This window comes from Procambarus clarkii, chromosome 71, assembly GCF_040958095.1.
Source record: "Procambarus clarkii isolate CNS0578487 chromosome 71, FALCON_Pclarkii_2.0, whole genome shotgun sequence".
In the NCBI taxonomy this organism is placed as follows: Eukaryota; Metazoa; Arthropoda; class Malacostraca; order Decapoda; family Cambaridae; genus Procambarus; species Procambarus clarkii.
In genome coordinates this window covers 18,618,744-18,633,517 of record NC_091220.1, presented here as the reverse complement: position 1 = coordinate 18,633,517, position 14,774 = coordinate 18,618,744, and the positions used below count along the sequence as shown (strand labels likewise).

The window sequence follows — 14,774 nt, the reverse complement described above, 5'->3', positions numbered from 1 at the left end:
CAACAGTGGCTGGTGGGGGAAGGGAGGCCGGGGGGGAAGCGACCAATCACACGTCGCCAACTGTGTGTAGAATCATCACTGCGGCCGCTGCTGCCTCGCCTCTCCTGGCTCCTCTCACTGCTCCTGGCTGCCTCGTCCTCTCCACACACACCTCACCCGTCGCCAGCAGCCTCGCCACACACCACACATACTCCTAAGACCTCACGGTGGGTATATTTGACGGGGTTATACCTGTTATACCCGCGGTGGGAAGTGGTCGAGAGGGAGCCTGATTCCCCCATTGTGTTGCTAAATAAATATTAAATTATTATTGCATTCATTAATTTTTTTTGTGGTTGTGTTTCTGGAGGTATTGTGTGGTAGAGGTGTGACTTGTGTCGTCAGTTGTATTATATGTACTCGTATAATTTTATATTTTTTTATAACGTCTCTGCCTAATATTTTATTTACTGCCAATAGTTCTCAATTTATTATTATTTTTTGTTAAATGTTGTTATTGGTACGTTTAGCTCCGTTTGTTTCATATCTAGCTTTTAATTTGATTATATTGTGTACGTAGGTATTGAATTTGATGTGAAATCTTGTTTGTGAGGCCAAAGCTGGCCAGCCTTCGACTCGTAATTTTTTATTTAATTTTTATTAAGGGGACGGGGGCTCCTATTCCTAACGAAGTTGGATCTTTTCGAAGATTTTCATTTGGTATCATTGCTTCTCGATCTTACTAGAGCTTGTGTGATGTAGGCTTATGGTTCAAGGGAACTAGGGGGTCATGGGGACTAGGGGGTCGAGGGGACTAGTACTGTATACGTGGACCGCTGCATCTCTAATAGTGGTGTAATTGATAGTTCGTGGTAGTGGATAAGACCTACACACCGACGGTGCTGCAACTTGGCTCTTGTGAATGTCGGGCATCACGGAGTGCTCGAGGTTTTGATGCCATCGTACCAAATTTCCATGAAAATCTAAAATGGTCGGGTTGAAAAGGTTTATTTATTTGGTATGAAATAACCAATTTAGTCATTTTTTTTAATTGACATGTAGCAGTATTTTTGACTTTGTAGGTTAATGAATTGCCTGCTTCCGAGACACCATGCATCAGTATTTTGTCCTTTGACTTGATGTACAATAATAATAATAATAATAATGATAATGACAAAACCACACACCAGATGAGCCTTTGATAGTCTTTTCATCTTCTGGCAAGATTTGGTAATCGTTATTAACACGTTATCGAGACTCGTCGGCAATGTGCCTGTACTCCTGTGTGCAAGCTTCCCTTCTTTTTTCCCCCTTCCCCAATCTGTACTTCCTTTTTTTTCCTTTCTCCATAGCCCTGTAAGAAGACATGGTATTTGATTTGGTTAAAATGGCATACATTACCCTATGAATGTTGAGATTTTATTCATTTTCATGTAAAGTAGCCAAAAACTAGGGCTGCTAAGAATTTGTAATAATACAGTAGTTTAATATTTGGCATTACTCTTTATCCGAAACATTAATCTAAGTGTTCTTGTGAGCTGGTGCATTCTAACAACTCTGAAATTACTTTACAGTTTTTTATTATGAAGGAGCAACTGTCATAAGACTAATTTATTTTAAGGTCAGAGTTGAAAAACATTAAAGCCATCACAGGTATTTATAGTATAAACTGTCAAATACTGTACCTGTCAAATTTTAATTTAATGTAATTTTTTTGGTGAAATTATTCCTATATTTTCTCCTTGACAGATGAATTGGCACGTGGGGACAGCATTATTACTGGCATGCATTTCTGTTGCTGCAGCACTTAAATTGGATGAATGTGAAGGTTTGTGTTACATTTGGACAATTGTTTGTCAGCCACTAAGCTATATAAAATGTTGCATTTATGTACTGTCAAGTGACCACCTTATTGGGGGGTCATAATTTCCTGTCTCCATTATTGGTTCATATAACCCTTTGATAAACCTTTAAAGCTGCTACTTAATATTGCCTTTAGTCCCTCCATCTGCTATAGTTCATAAAATTACTTAATCCTATTATATATATAATGCTTTTAATTGTAGCAGTTTTCCCACTTTCTTGCAGAGATTTAAAATGTATTACATAGTGGATTGTCTAGTTTTGGTAAATTTACTTAAATTGGTTAGTTAGAATTTTTGTTGGTTACAAAGAGAGCAAGCACTCTCTTGCCTGGGAGCAACCAGGCAAGAGGGCTATCTTGCCTGGTTGCTCCCCTTAATAATTTCCACTAGTTTTAAACTAATGCAGTTAGCTATTGCTCATTCTGGTTCCAGTGTCTGTGGCACATCTCGAGTGGTCCCCTGAAAGGTCATTGTAGTACTTGAATGCTCTAGAGAATATCATTCTGCTCGAGTGGCCACTTAGAAGACGAGTGTAAAAACAGTCCTTCCAAGCCCTCCTTGGTAGCGGAGACTGCAATGGCATTTCTTGGCTTGACAGTTTACCTGCCTGACTGCAGCCAGGTAGTAGTAACATGTGCATAAATGAGAATTCACTGGGGCTCAGACTGATGACCAAGGCTGCAATACTCTACCATCACAGACTTGATAAATCAAAGTAGATTTTCTCATTGATATATAACACGTTCATTGATATATATCACGTAATCGATTTCTGTGCGTACACAAATACCCCCCCCCCCTCCCCTCCCATCCTTCTTGGGAAAATCCCTTGTTGAAGTAAAATTCATAAATTAACCTCATTTTAAAAGAACTACTCTACATCACAATAACTGCCAAAGCCATTTTTAACAGACGTCTAGTTGCCTCCATGTGGTCACTGCCACCCCAGTTGCCTCCAGGTGGTCACTGCCCCCCAGTTGCCTCCAGGTGGCAGCACCAACCCTAGAACAATGTACCCCGGGAAGACGGAGACCAGAATTCGGTTGTGATGTGTGTTTACATTTAGAAACTTATATTATTCCATGGGGGTGTATGCTATTGCTGAATGCTGCTGGTTTTGGCAGCATTGTTGAGATGCCACTGTTAACCTTAATTAATAAGGTACATACAGTGCACCTGGATTTGGTAAATCTCTGGCTGCAACACACTTTCCAGGTTGGATTTACTGGCCTGCTTGGCCAAACAAGTATTTGGAAATTCGGCAAAGTGGGGGATTTGCAGATATGCCTAAATAGGGCCCCCGAGTTCACAGACCTGTGGGAAAGTTATCATATGGTAGATTGAAATTAAAATTATGCTTGGTGACATTAGCCCATAGGGCATGGGAAATTTTATTAAGGTATCACTGGAGTCATATTAGGGGTTGCCAATCACATTCGTAATGATTTTTGTAGTGTGAAGTAACATTAGATAACCGTAGCAGTGCATTTGTCTTGGCTAAAAAAATCTCACAAATGTCGTTTAAAGGAATCTCCACTTGCAACAAATCCCTCACTTCAGTGGATCAGGTTTTGTCACATAGTTCGCTGAAATGAGGTTACTCTGTACTCGAACATCTCAATTTATTTTAAGTATTTAAAGAAAACTGAATAGTTGTCATTAATTACATAAAAATCTTGTACATTTCCACTACATTTATTTGGTAATTCAATAGGATTCTATAATACAGTACTCATAAGCAATATTATGGAGGAAAGTTAGAATTATTCCCTCATTCTGAAAATGTTTTTCCTGCAGTGTGTATAACCTTCTTGGGCAAGTTCAGTGATACTCTCTCTAAGGAGGAAAGGTCAAGTCCCAAAATTATTGAAGATAAATTCAGAGTAACATGTAAAGAAGCGAAGGGTAAGTCATTTTTGCTTGCCATCTTCCGAGAGCCAAGTCTCGTAAAATAATGTACGTAATGCATTTAAAAATTCAAAGCTTTGTTTGATTTAAAGAAATGTGCTATAATAAATTGATATGGAGTTTAATCATTTTTAATGAAATTTCACTTGTAAATTAATATTTACTTTGAATATAATTACAGTATTATATTTTAATTTGTTTACTAAAATTTTTACATTTTAATTCTTAGGTAAAGAAAATCGCTTCTGTTACTATATTGGTGGATTGGAAGAATCTGCTACCGGTATCTTGGGAGAAATGTCCAAACCACTGTCTTGGGGAATGCCAATGGAGAAGGTTTGCGAGAAGCTCAAGAAGATGGATGCTCAGATTTGTGACCTCAGATATGGTAAGCATTTTGTCTAGTACATCAATATCGCTATTTAAATACAACTTTTCCCCCCCCCCCCATCTTCTACATTGACGTCTTTGGTCTAACGTGTGTGTGCTCTCGCCCTAGGTAAATATATACTGTATGTAGTCGTGCAAATTAAACCACTGTGAATGGACATGATATTTCATTTGAGCATGCTTTCAGGATTACTACAATCATTAAAGATGTAGAATGGTAACTAGAAGACAGCGACTGAGATGCTGTTCCCCTCCTCCCTTTCTTAAGCTTGCTTTTCTCACTTGTTTTCAGTTACTGTTCTGCATCATGGATCGAGTAATCTCGAAAGCATACTCGATGAAATATCATTTCCGTTCATAGTGGTTTGTTGTTTTTTTGAAGAAGTATTGTGATCTTTGCTCATGGTGATCATTATAATTTTTAATTGGCCGACTGACTTGTGGTGGTATTGTACTTTGTGCATTTTCATTGGTTATTCAATAATGATGGTTTAGAGAAGGGAACTCGGTGTGATAAATATTTTACGCGCTGTGTAATTGATAAGAATTTGTGCAGAAGTTAAGAATACAGTGGTACCTCAGCTTATAAATTTAATCCGTACCCTGAGGGTTAGTACACCGAAAATTCGTAAACCGAAGCAAATTTTCCTTTAAGAAGTAATGTAAATTGAATTAATCGGTTGCAGACTCCCTCCAAAAATTAACTTCAAAGTAAATTTTATACCTAATTCACCCAAATCTTCAGTACTAAAGTATGTACAAGTTATTGCTTACCTTTATTGATGTATGGAAGATGGTGAGGGAGAGGGAGGAGGAGAGGTGTTAGTGTTTGGAAGGGGAGTCCCCTTCCATCATAACATCAGGCAGTGATGACTTCTCTGGGGTACACTTTCTGGCATGTTTTTCCTGCACACCACTAGGACATGCTTGTGGCTCATTACTCGATTTTCTTGAAAAAATCTATCCATAAGGATTGTTTTCCCTACATTGTAACACTTGTCTGTAGTGAGGCATCACCAGTGCCATTAAAAATGGTTAATGCAACAGCCTACTACAGCTTGCTCAGCTAGACGAGTCGTTTCAACAAAAGTTTGCATTTCTTCCCACAGTCTACACCACTTCTATTTGTTAAGGAAGGGACAGTCTGTACCGCCGCCTCCTCCCTTGAAGACATTTCCTCAGCTGCCTCTTGTTGCTGCTCCTTGTGGCCATTCTCATGTTTTCTTGGCTTGAACATTACCACTGGCTTTCTTGGGACCCATGACGAGATATATAATAACTTTTATGTTCAAATACCCAAAAATCCTAAAACACTGAAATTCTCTCTAAAGAATTCAGGCAAGATTGTCACTAAGCGGGAAGCACTGGTAAACTGAGGCACGGTTGCTGTACCACCACTCGCTAGGTCGGCCATACACGTATCAACAAACTTTGTTTTCCGAGGCAAAGTTTGTAACCCGATTTGGATTTTACAAAAAAATTGGGCTTGTAACCTGAAAAGTTCGTATAGAGGGGCATTCGTAAGCCAAGGTGTCACTGTATAGTAAATTGGAGAAAGGATAAGGGGCTGGGACAATGAAACTCCTGGTTAGGATGAATACAGGAAGATTGGCCAAGAGGTCTGCACAGAATGGTAGTACTGTAATTGTGTATGTGGCAGACATGCCTCAACTTGACAATTTTCATCTATGAAACAGGGCACCGAGATGACTTTAATGGTGTAAGGATGGACAAAGAAAACTAAGGAATGAAAATATCTTGGAAAGATGTCTTGGTATAAAACTGTAATTCTGAAGATTGAGAGCAGCTTGATGAGATTTAGTAATGCCGAATGAATGAAAATATGGTTAGAAAAATTTGAAAGCCTATCGATTCGTAGGAGGCAGCTCCTTTTGTTATGCAAAATTCTGGTTTGCTTGGTTTGCTTAAACCTTCCACATGACCTCATGTCTTGTAACCTGGTATTTTGATGACCAAACCACAACTCTGAAGATGGAGAAGCGACAGTTTTGATTTTTCCTAGACCATTATCAAGTCATTACAAGACATGATAGTGTCCAGGAAGGACTGATATGTAGTCGCTTCTCCGTCTTCAGAGTTGTAGTTTGGTTATAATGTCTTCAGCCGTGATATTGTGACATCGTCTGCAACCTGGTATTTATTCCTTGCTTATATATTCTGGTTTCTAACCACACTGCGCACCGGGTTTTGGCAAAAACTTCATGGTGCAATTGTTAAGGACATATTTTTGTTTTTATAATAGTTCCGTTAGTGAATTTAAGCGCCTCGAGGCACTGCGCAGTTCGGTGGCCAAAAAGGTATTTACCCAAGACTTTGCAAAGCTAAGCTTGTCTTGTATCCATGTTTACGTGTTATATTTTGTTTATATATTTAACCCGTTGTATGATCCAGAAAAGAATACATTTGTTATATAACCTTACATACAACTGTACACTTTCAATCCTTTTTCCCCCCTTTATTCCTTGCCTATCTAGAGAAGGTAAATAGTTTTACTTTTCATTTGGGAGATTTCTAATTTTGAGATAAGCTTTGCCATCTTTCACTGTACATTTTCAAAAGAATTTGTCCATTTTAAATGAACAAGATGCCACTATGTTAACATTAATGGATTTTGCATTTTAATTTTTTTGGGGGGTCGAGGCACTATTATTCGGTGATTTTTTTTGGTTTGATTCAGTCCAGTTGGCATTAGGTTAGTCCCTGCATTCATTGGTCTTCACCTTTTTAATTTGGTACTATTGTCATGTCTGCGTTTCTAGAGGTCCAGTATTTGGTTTGTCGCGCTGGTTTTTCTTGCACAGCATGTTGGTTTCATACTATACAGGTATGAAAATGAAAATAATAAAAAAATGACGCAATGCTGCGTCGTTACCGGACAAAAGTGTTAATAACTGGCAACGTTATTTATGAAGGCTGTAGCGCATATCGATATAAAAGTTGCAATGTGTGTAGGTAACATGTTTACCACTCCACATTTTGGTTTTTGTTCCTAAACTTGCTTTTCATCCACAGAAAAGCAGATTGATCTGAAGAATGTAGACTTGAAGAAGCTGAAGGTGCGAGACCTCAAGAAGATACTTAACGACTGGGACGAGTCTTGTGATGACTGCTTGGAGAAGGGAGATTACATTAAAAGAATTGAAACTCTAAAACCTAAATACATGAGAGGTGAACTGTAATGTGGATGAAACTAGGATGAAGAGGCTAGTGCCTACTATTTATTTTTGTGAAAAGGCATTTAGGTTAAGAACTAACGGAGACAGTGTACTGGAAAATCTGAAGCCACGAATAACTGTGTTAATGATTTCAATTATTTTGAAGTATTATGGCAGTGCATGATAGACTGTAAATTACTTGCAGCAAATTAAATGTCAAGATTTAATTATGGTAATTTATTCCACTAATGAATTACTTGCAGTGTATCATACTTAAGGTAGGTGACAATATTTTATTGAATAATTAACATTTCTTTTGTTAATGTTCAAGAAATTGCCTAGAAACTAGTATGTCTACAATCTGTTATTGTAATGGCAATTTGACCAGTTCTTGGTATAAGGCTGCTAACATGGTTAGTTTTGTTTATATTGCCTTCAGTTTCTTCCACGTAAAGTGAAAGTTGCTTGCATGTGACGGAAGATTTCTTGAATTTTCTCATTCACTGTAGCACAAATAAGTAAATAGCATGGAAAAATAATTTTGTGGATTTTATAAACGTTGTTAATAAATCCTTTTTGTAACGATGCGTTTTCCTCTACATTTGGTGACGAGCTGCTCTAGTGAAGCACGGTACCATAAATTTATTAAGACTGCATTGATAGAACAGTGTTACTAGTGTGTGTTATTGTGGTAATGTTAAATCTGGTTAATTTCCTAGTATCAAAAGCTAGGTGAAAGAATTTAGTAGCCATTAATGCTTCGTTACAGCTGTTCTATTTTAGGATTTCTTGTGCACATTTAAGTGAGCCAGATAAGTAACCCTTCAAGTATTCTGTATACTTGTAGCAGTTTTATTTTCTCTCCTGAATAGAGCATTGCCACCGTGCTTGTGGACAAGTTTTTGGATACCACGTAGCAGTCACGGTAGTCAGATTGTCGAAATAATATTTCGACAATGTGATACTTTGTGGTAAAATCACGACATAAGAGCAATTCAATTTTTCTTTTATTAGCAGTAAGAAGGAATACCTGTAGGTGTGTTAACATGGCAAAAGTGTAGTTAACACTTTTGACTACACTTAAAACGTGTAGTCAGAGTAGTTAACAGGTGGAATGCTAATTCCTGGAACAGGCAGTAATGTGGTGGAGGCTGACTCCATACACAGTTTCAAATGTAGATATGATAGTCCAGTAGGCTCGGTAATCTGTACACCAGTTGATTGACAGTTGGAGAGGCGGGACCAAAGAGCCAGAGCTCAACCCCCGCAAGCACAAAGTCAAAAAGAGAGAAGTGTAGAAAGAATTGGAATACAATAGTATATGGTTATTTTGGCGCATCTTGTAACACTTGGTGGGATGTTAGTTTAGCAGAGATTTACATACACTAGTTGATAATTGCATTGATGCGAGGCTGTTAAGTGATTGTGCTAAAAAATAGTTGGTGGTGGAAGGTGAAGGAGTGTGTTTAATAAATGTGACTTAAGTAACAAAAATGGTTGGGATGTGTTATGAAGAACTTTTGCATGTGAATTCGAGCATAGAAAAGGTTGGACTAGGAAGTTATTTTTTTTTTTACATTACCCATCATCCTTGTTCATAATAGCAGCATCTACCTCACATGTACAAAGATGTGATAAGATACAAATCAAGAATTAGAACACTTTAAAGTTGAAATGAACAAGTTAAATGGTTAATAAACAATTTGCTACAGCATTGAACACACAGAAAATGGCCAAGAGACCAGTAATATTATGTTTATTGATAAAGGTTATTAGTGGGGGGTTAATAAAGAACAAATGACTGTAATGACTATATTATTAACAATGATGCCATTACAGGCACATTAGCTCAACAGTGCACAGTACCTGACAACTACAGTAGGTGCTCCTGTTGGTGACCTGAACAAGGTAACCTCTTAAGACCTCCCTGCACCTTTGTAGTTTACAACACATTACAATGCAACATAAATTAAGTAAACAGTTGACATTATTTCCTAAACCATTTTCTACTTTTCCTGAGAACTGTGGTAATGTTGACTGACTGGACAGCTGAGGCTGACTTGTCAGTGCTGTTTCTGTAGGTATGTATATTTGCCTTGATGTGTGGTAGGTGGCTACCGGTGTTATTCAGCAACACACTACCATTTGCTGCTGGTGTTGGTGTTTGTACTGCAATCTCGGGTTTTTCTGCTGCTGCCTCACACCGTTCACAGCTGCTGCATTCCATTAGTCTTGATTACCAAGATACCTCTTTGAAGGATAGAATAGGAAATGGTGCAAAGGGTTGGAAAAGAATTTGGTGCGGGCGGAGACGGGATGAAATGAAGGACGAGAAGATAGTATACATTCCATATAAGAGGGGATGGGGGATAGAAGTGAGGTAGTGGAAGTCTTTGAGGTTAGAGGGAGAAGCCTACTTAAGGAAGGGCACATTACCCATAGGGGAGTCATGGATGAAATTGGCAATCTCCTGGGCGAGAACAGTGCCTTCTTCCACATCAGTGCAGGGCCGACACATGCAGTCAATGGGTGCCCGGGTCAGGATCTAGAAGAGAGAAATGGTTAGTAAATGCTTTCTGCATACAGAAACTGGTGCACAACTATGTAGCATGTCTGAATGTTATCTGACGGTGAAAAGTAACTTTCCACATCATAGATTGTTCATGGAAGCACTACATTGGGGGGAAAAGTGGAAGGCAATTTGTAATGATTATTTTCCTAGCTTTCTTGCTAGTGCTGTTTGGTCTGCATAATTCTTCTCTACCTCATTGGTCACTAGAAATACTTTAATTATTCTGAAACCAAATGTCAATTACCATTACTGTTGACCACAAATGTCTTGCTGGTTATTGAATCTTTTTAATCCCTCTTTTGGTACAGAACTTCCAGATTGGCTGTATCTTATTTATTTTAATTGGAGTTTGGCTTGCACAGTACTGGTACCATTTTATCAGTACATTGACTTGTATTAAGCGGCAGATTAGATGTTTAAAACTGCTACTTAAACATGCACGTTTATCACAGAGCCTATTACTCCTACAGATCGCTACCCAATAATATGTTGTCTTTTTAAATGGAGAGTGCAAAGGATGGCTCTATCCAATAATAATCTTTCATTAAATCAAATGCAATGTTTCCCAATGGTCTTCGTATCATGAAATTATTAACATTTCAAACATACCGAGCTTGCTTGTTGACAATTCTAGGTCGACTTGTGGTCAACTGATGGAAAAAGAACCTGCCTCTTATTCCTCTAATTGTTGTATTCCACAAAAAATTACACATCTTGTCAAATACCCAGATATCCAAGATGATTTAGTTCTCCATAGATTCCCTTAAATAAGATATTATTAGGCACGCACACGTGAATCATATAATACAATTAACTTCATTTCCTTTGCTCTTGCATCAGCATCTTAAATGATGTATAACTACTGTACCTAATATTTACCTGTAACTGTAATACTGCTATAGAGCCCTAATGGCATAATGTTTTCTCTGGATAATTATCTATGTCTTCCTCAGTCTTGTCTGTTTACATGGTCACCGTTTTATAGCACACTAACATGAGCAATTATTTTGACCAAATATATAGATGCTCTTTAAAAGTGTCTGACATTTGATATCAACTAATCAATTAGGGAACACTGGGTATGTGGGAACACCTCGAGGATGGGAGTAAGTACGTACTGTACTGTATACTCGTCGAGGCCACTAGTGGTAGAGGTCCTCGGGTAAATCACGTAAATATTACAAGGTAGTGAGGCATCACATAAATTTCTGTAGAATATTCAAAAGTGTCCTCTGGTAGTTCTTAATTGGTTGCCGAGTTTGTGTACTTTTATTTTTGTGAAAATATCAACACTTTGGCTTACCCGGCGGGCCACCTGAATCACACCAGAAGGTAGGCTGAGTATTCCCGGTGAGCACACAACCCAATGTTAAACTAGTTCACTCAATGTTTATACTTAATAAGACTAAGCAAAAATTAATGCACGATGCCATTTGCATCATCACCCACTCTGCGCGTTTTAGTTTTATGATGCAGATTGCGTCATTGGGACACCAAAGTGTTTTTAACTGAAGTTGTTAGAAAGTAGTCTTTTTAAGTCTTAAGGGTAGATATGACAAAAAGTTCTAATGCAATAATTATGTGGATGGATAGGGGAGCGGGTTGAGACCTTTGGTGATATAAAAAAAAAAAGTTACTGCAAGCAAGTTTCTTCATGCTTATCATGATTCAGGAGATACAATTGGTAGTCTCATTCGCAAGCAGTTTTTTTAGGAAGTTTTGCTTTAGAGCTAAATGTTGTTTTAAATCTTAATAATGGATGAAGATAGATTCAAACCTGGAATGTCTACATCCTGGAACCATACTATATAATACCAGTGACCCGTGATCTGTAAGAGTTTGTAGTGTGAACTTGGATCTATGTAAGTCTTGTTTTTAACACCTTATCTTGGCAGATGTAAGACAGCCAGCCTCCCAGATGCCACTGCTATAGAAACTGTCCATGCCTAACCCATCTCTCAGAAGTGAATTTCTTTCTTAAAGCTTTACACAGTAATTAATAATGCACTCTGTAGCCATTATAGGTAGATAGTCAGACATTACAAATAGCAGATTATGTACAGTACAGTACTATCAAATTGGACCAATTTGTGGCATATCTTATGTCATCAAAATAGGCAGTGGGAAACATGTATATAGTATCTAGGTTACATATTGGCCCTACAAGATTAATTCACCCCATCAGTTATTGAAAGTTGCTCAGCAAGAAAGAGATGTGGTAAAAAAACAAAAACAATCAAACCTTAGGAATAATTAAATGAATCTTTTGACTTTTAAGAAAAAGCACCACCATTTGCTTTAGTTGGGTATTCAAGTTACCCGACTTTATTACTGGCAAATGTATCAAAATGAACACATTCAAATTTATTTGGGTTTTTGTTTAGTAGATATCACAGTAACCCAAATTTCAATTCGAGTTGAAAAGTCAAACACCCAGATTTGAATATACTGTGTTAGTTTCTGATTTGGTATAAACTTTTAGCCAAATTCCTATTAGGGTTAAAAAATCAAAAAATGTAAATTCATTCGGATTACTTGAAGATTCAGGTTTTTTGGAATCGAATTACCAAGCTCTCGCAGTAAAGGGTAATTTAAGTGATGCTGTGGAGTGCTTTTCATGTTCTGAATGTTAGTTACTACATTGCCAGTATCAGACATTGGGAACAAAATTGCTATAAATGAATAGCTGATTTTTACTTTAAGTTTCACCAATACAGAGCTGTAGATTCTGATGGCTTTATGGGGGTCACTTTGTAGATTAATGAATGCAAAGGAAAGAGTTCTGGCTTTATACTTTTGCAGTATTACCCCTAGAAGACTTGTACAGTATTGCAATCATGAGGGTTTATATTTTTATTGCAAAACAAAACTGCTTACATATATAGAATTGTGCACTCATAACCTACCTTCTTTTGTTTGGGTTCACCTTTACGGGCATTGGGGCAGTTGAGTATGACGGAAGCCTCGCGTTCTCCAGACTCTTGGCAGCACATGCATGACCTCTCAGTCTGCCACAACTTACTCCCCGACACCTGTAAGTAGTTGTTCACGTTGTGTATGTCTTTTAATCTACTGCAGTTTACTTCCTGACCTTGGTAAACTAACAAATTATTATATATTATTTGGTGCCTTGGTAATCAAGTTTGTATGATTGTGTCCTTACGTATGTCTGATTCATTCTGTTTCTTCTCTAACTTTGGCTTGTTGATTTTATTTTGAATGCTATGATTATTATTTGGTTTTACGGTGTAATTACCTTTGTTTCCTAAATGTTGTACATGTTTATTTCCTTAGTGTCTTTGAGACATTAAGATGTATATTTTAGTTTTAGCTTGGCATTAGTGGCGTGCTGGAAGTTAACTAATACCGAAGTAGAGCTTCCCTGTTATTAAGACACAACTGAAACTACTCAAGAATAAAGCTAATGTGGCACTAACTTAGCACAGGAATTATCTTGTTTTTACTCGAGTAGTGAAACCATGTTACTATCAGGTCGTGTAATGCCTGTGCAAATGAAGGCCTGGCTTTTAAGTGGCATCGCTACAAGGCAACATTTGTAAAACACTGGGCTTTGACTCACCTGGACATAGGAGGTACACCTGCCTTGGCAAGCAAAGGAAGGTATGGGCTTGGAGGTGCAGCCTTGATAGGAGAGGATGTGGATGACGGGTGTGAGGGAACATTCGTCTCCCGACACAACACCCATGCTGGCCATTCCCATCACCACTAGCACCCATGAGATCCTGCCCATTCTCCCAAAGTATAGAGTAGGGCACAACAATTTAGTAGGCTTGACTAGGCCTATTTTGGTGGTTTTCTTATCCTGTTGAAGGACCAATATCTTGCAGCGTGTGTGAAAGCAAGGGTGTGGTGTATTTAGGTTGTGTGTATGTGTGTGTGTGAAGGAAGCAAAGTGTGGGACACAACTGTGAACGATGATACGGTCAGCCTCTGCCTTATATTGCCTTTCTGTGGGGTGCTCCGCCCCCTTGCCGTTCTCTCATTGCATCGCCAGGAGCCACGCCCCCTTTGCCCCTCCCCCTCGTCCTTCTGGAAGCCACGCCTTCCCTACCTCTCTCAGTTGTATGTGCCTCTTTACACTCCCACGGGGGGGACATATTCCTCTCTCAGCAGGGAGTGGGATCAAGGGACGGCTAGAACCATTTTTATGGACGGTGCTCTCACAGCCAGTCACTACAAAATTTACGTATGCCGTCAAAAGTAAGAAAGTAATTAAAACCCCTCAACTAATGTGTTTGTCAAATTTTTATTTGTTTATATTCATTGTAATGTTTTTACAGAATGAATTTTCAGTGAGGAGTTAAAAGGAGACTATTGTGATTTACACTAGTGTGACAGTGCTTCCATATAGCCATACTGACTTCTGATAATTATTTACTACTTGATCTGACACTGCAGTATCACAGACCTTCCCCTTAATCTGCAAAACTTGAGTAGTTTAAGTTTAAAATTAAACTTGAAAAGCAGCAATGTACAATACAGTATTTTTTTTTTCAAAATTAACATTAATTATAATAATTTATGAACTATGGCATACAAATATATATATTAACTAATTTAGAATTCATCAAAAGCTGTGAAAGTGTATTAACAAGTGCAAGGAAATGTATATAAAATGTTGTCGTCATGAACTGTAGAAATTTTTGAGATGTCTACGAAAGATTACCAGTTACTTCCTTAATCAGAGGACCAGGGAATAGCCCACATCTCATTAATGGGAAGCTGTGTCAGGGAATATTTTCAGATGTTAGATGGTGGTAAGCTGAAAACATTATCAGTAAATCATATCATGGAGTATCACCAGAGGTACAATACCAGAGAGACGAACTGGATGCAGTGCCTGTCATATATTCCCTCACAGAA

The 14,774-nt window shown here is 38.1% G+C and overlaps 2 protein-coding genes across 2 annotated transcripts; one reads left to right on the top strand and one right to left on the bottom strand.

Moving 5' to 3' along the window:
• On the top strand, positions 1-7,900 carry Manf (mesencephalic astrocyte-derived neurotrophic factor). Its single transcript, XM_045726408.2, has 5 exons — positions 1-206; positions 1,729-1,807; positions 3,642-3,749; positions 3,982-4,140; positions 7,176-7,900. The coding sequence occupies exons 2-5, from the start codon at positions 1,729-1,731 to the stop codon at positions 7,340-7,342; spliced, it is 513 nt and encodes a 170-aa protein (XP_045582364.1). The 5' UTR covers positions 1-206; the 3' UTR covers positions 7,343-7,900.
• Positions 7,901-9,116: 1,216 nt separating this feature from the next.
• On the bottom strand, positions 9,117-13,818 carry Burs (Cuticle-tanning hormone bursicon). Its single transcript, XM_045726409.2, has 3 exons — positions 13,471-13,818; positions 12,797-12,922; positions 9,117-9,863 (listed from the first exon to the last, which is right to left on the bottom strand). Exons 1-3 carry the CDS (start codon positions 13,639-13,641, stop codon positions 9,732-9,734), a joined length of 429 nt encoding a protein of 142 aa, XP_045582365.1. The 5' UTR covers positions 13,642-13,818; the 3' UTR covers positions 9,117-9,731.
• Between the last annotated feature and the right edge of the window lie 956 nt (positions 13,819-14,774).

Coding starts and splice junctions, on each gene's coding strand:
- Manf (XM_045726408.2), top strand. CDS start 1,729: ATGAATTGGCACGTGGGGACAGCATTATTACTGGCATGCATTTCTGTT. Junction 3,750..3,981: donor AACATGTAAAGAAGCGAAGG/GTAAGTCATTTT, acceptor TTTAATTCTTAG/GTAAAGAAAATCGCTTCTGT. Junction 4,141..7,175: donor GATTTGTGACCTCAGATATG/GTAAGCATTTTG, acceptor TTTCATCCACAG/AAAAGCAGATTGATCTGAAG.
- Burs (XM_045726409.2), bottom strand. CDS start 13,641: ATGGGCAGGATCTCATGGGTGCTAGTGGTGATGGGAATGGCCAGCATG. Junction 12,923..13,470: donor GGTGTACCTCCTATGTCCAG/GTGAGTCAAAGC, acceptor AACTACTTACAG/GTGTCGGGGAGTAAGTTGTG. Junction 9,864..12,796: donor GTGAACCCAAACAAAAGAAG/GTAGGTTATGAG, acceptor TCTCTCTTCTAG/ATCCTGACCCGGGCACCCAT.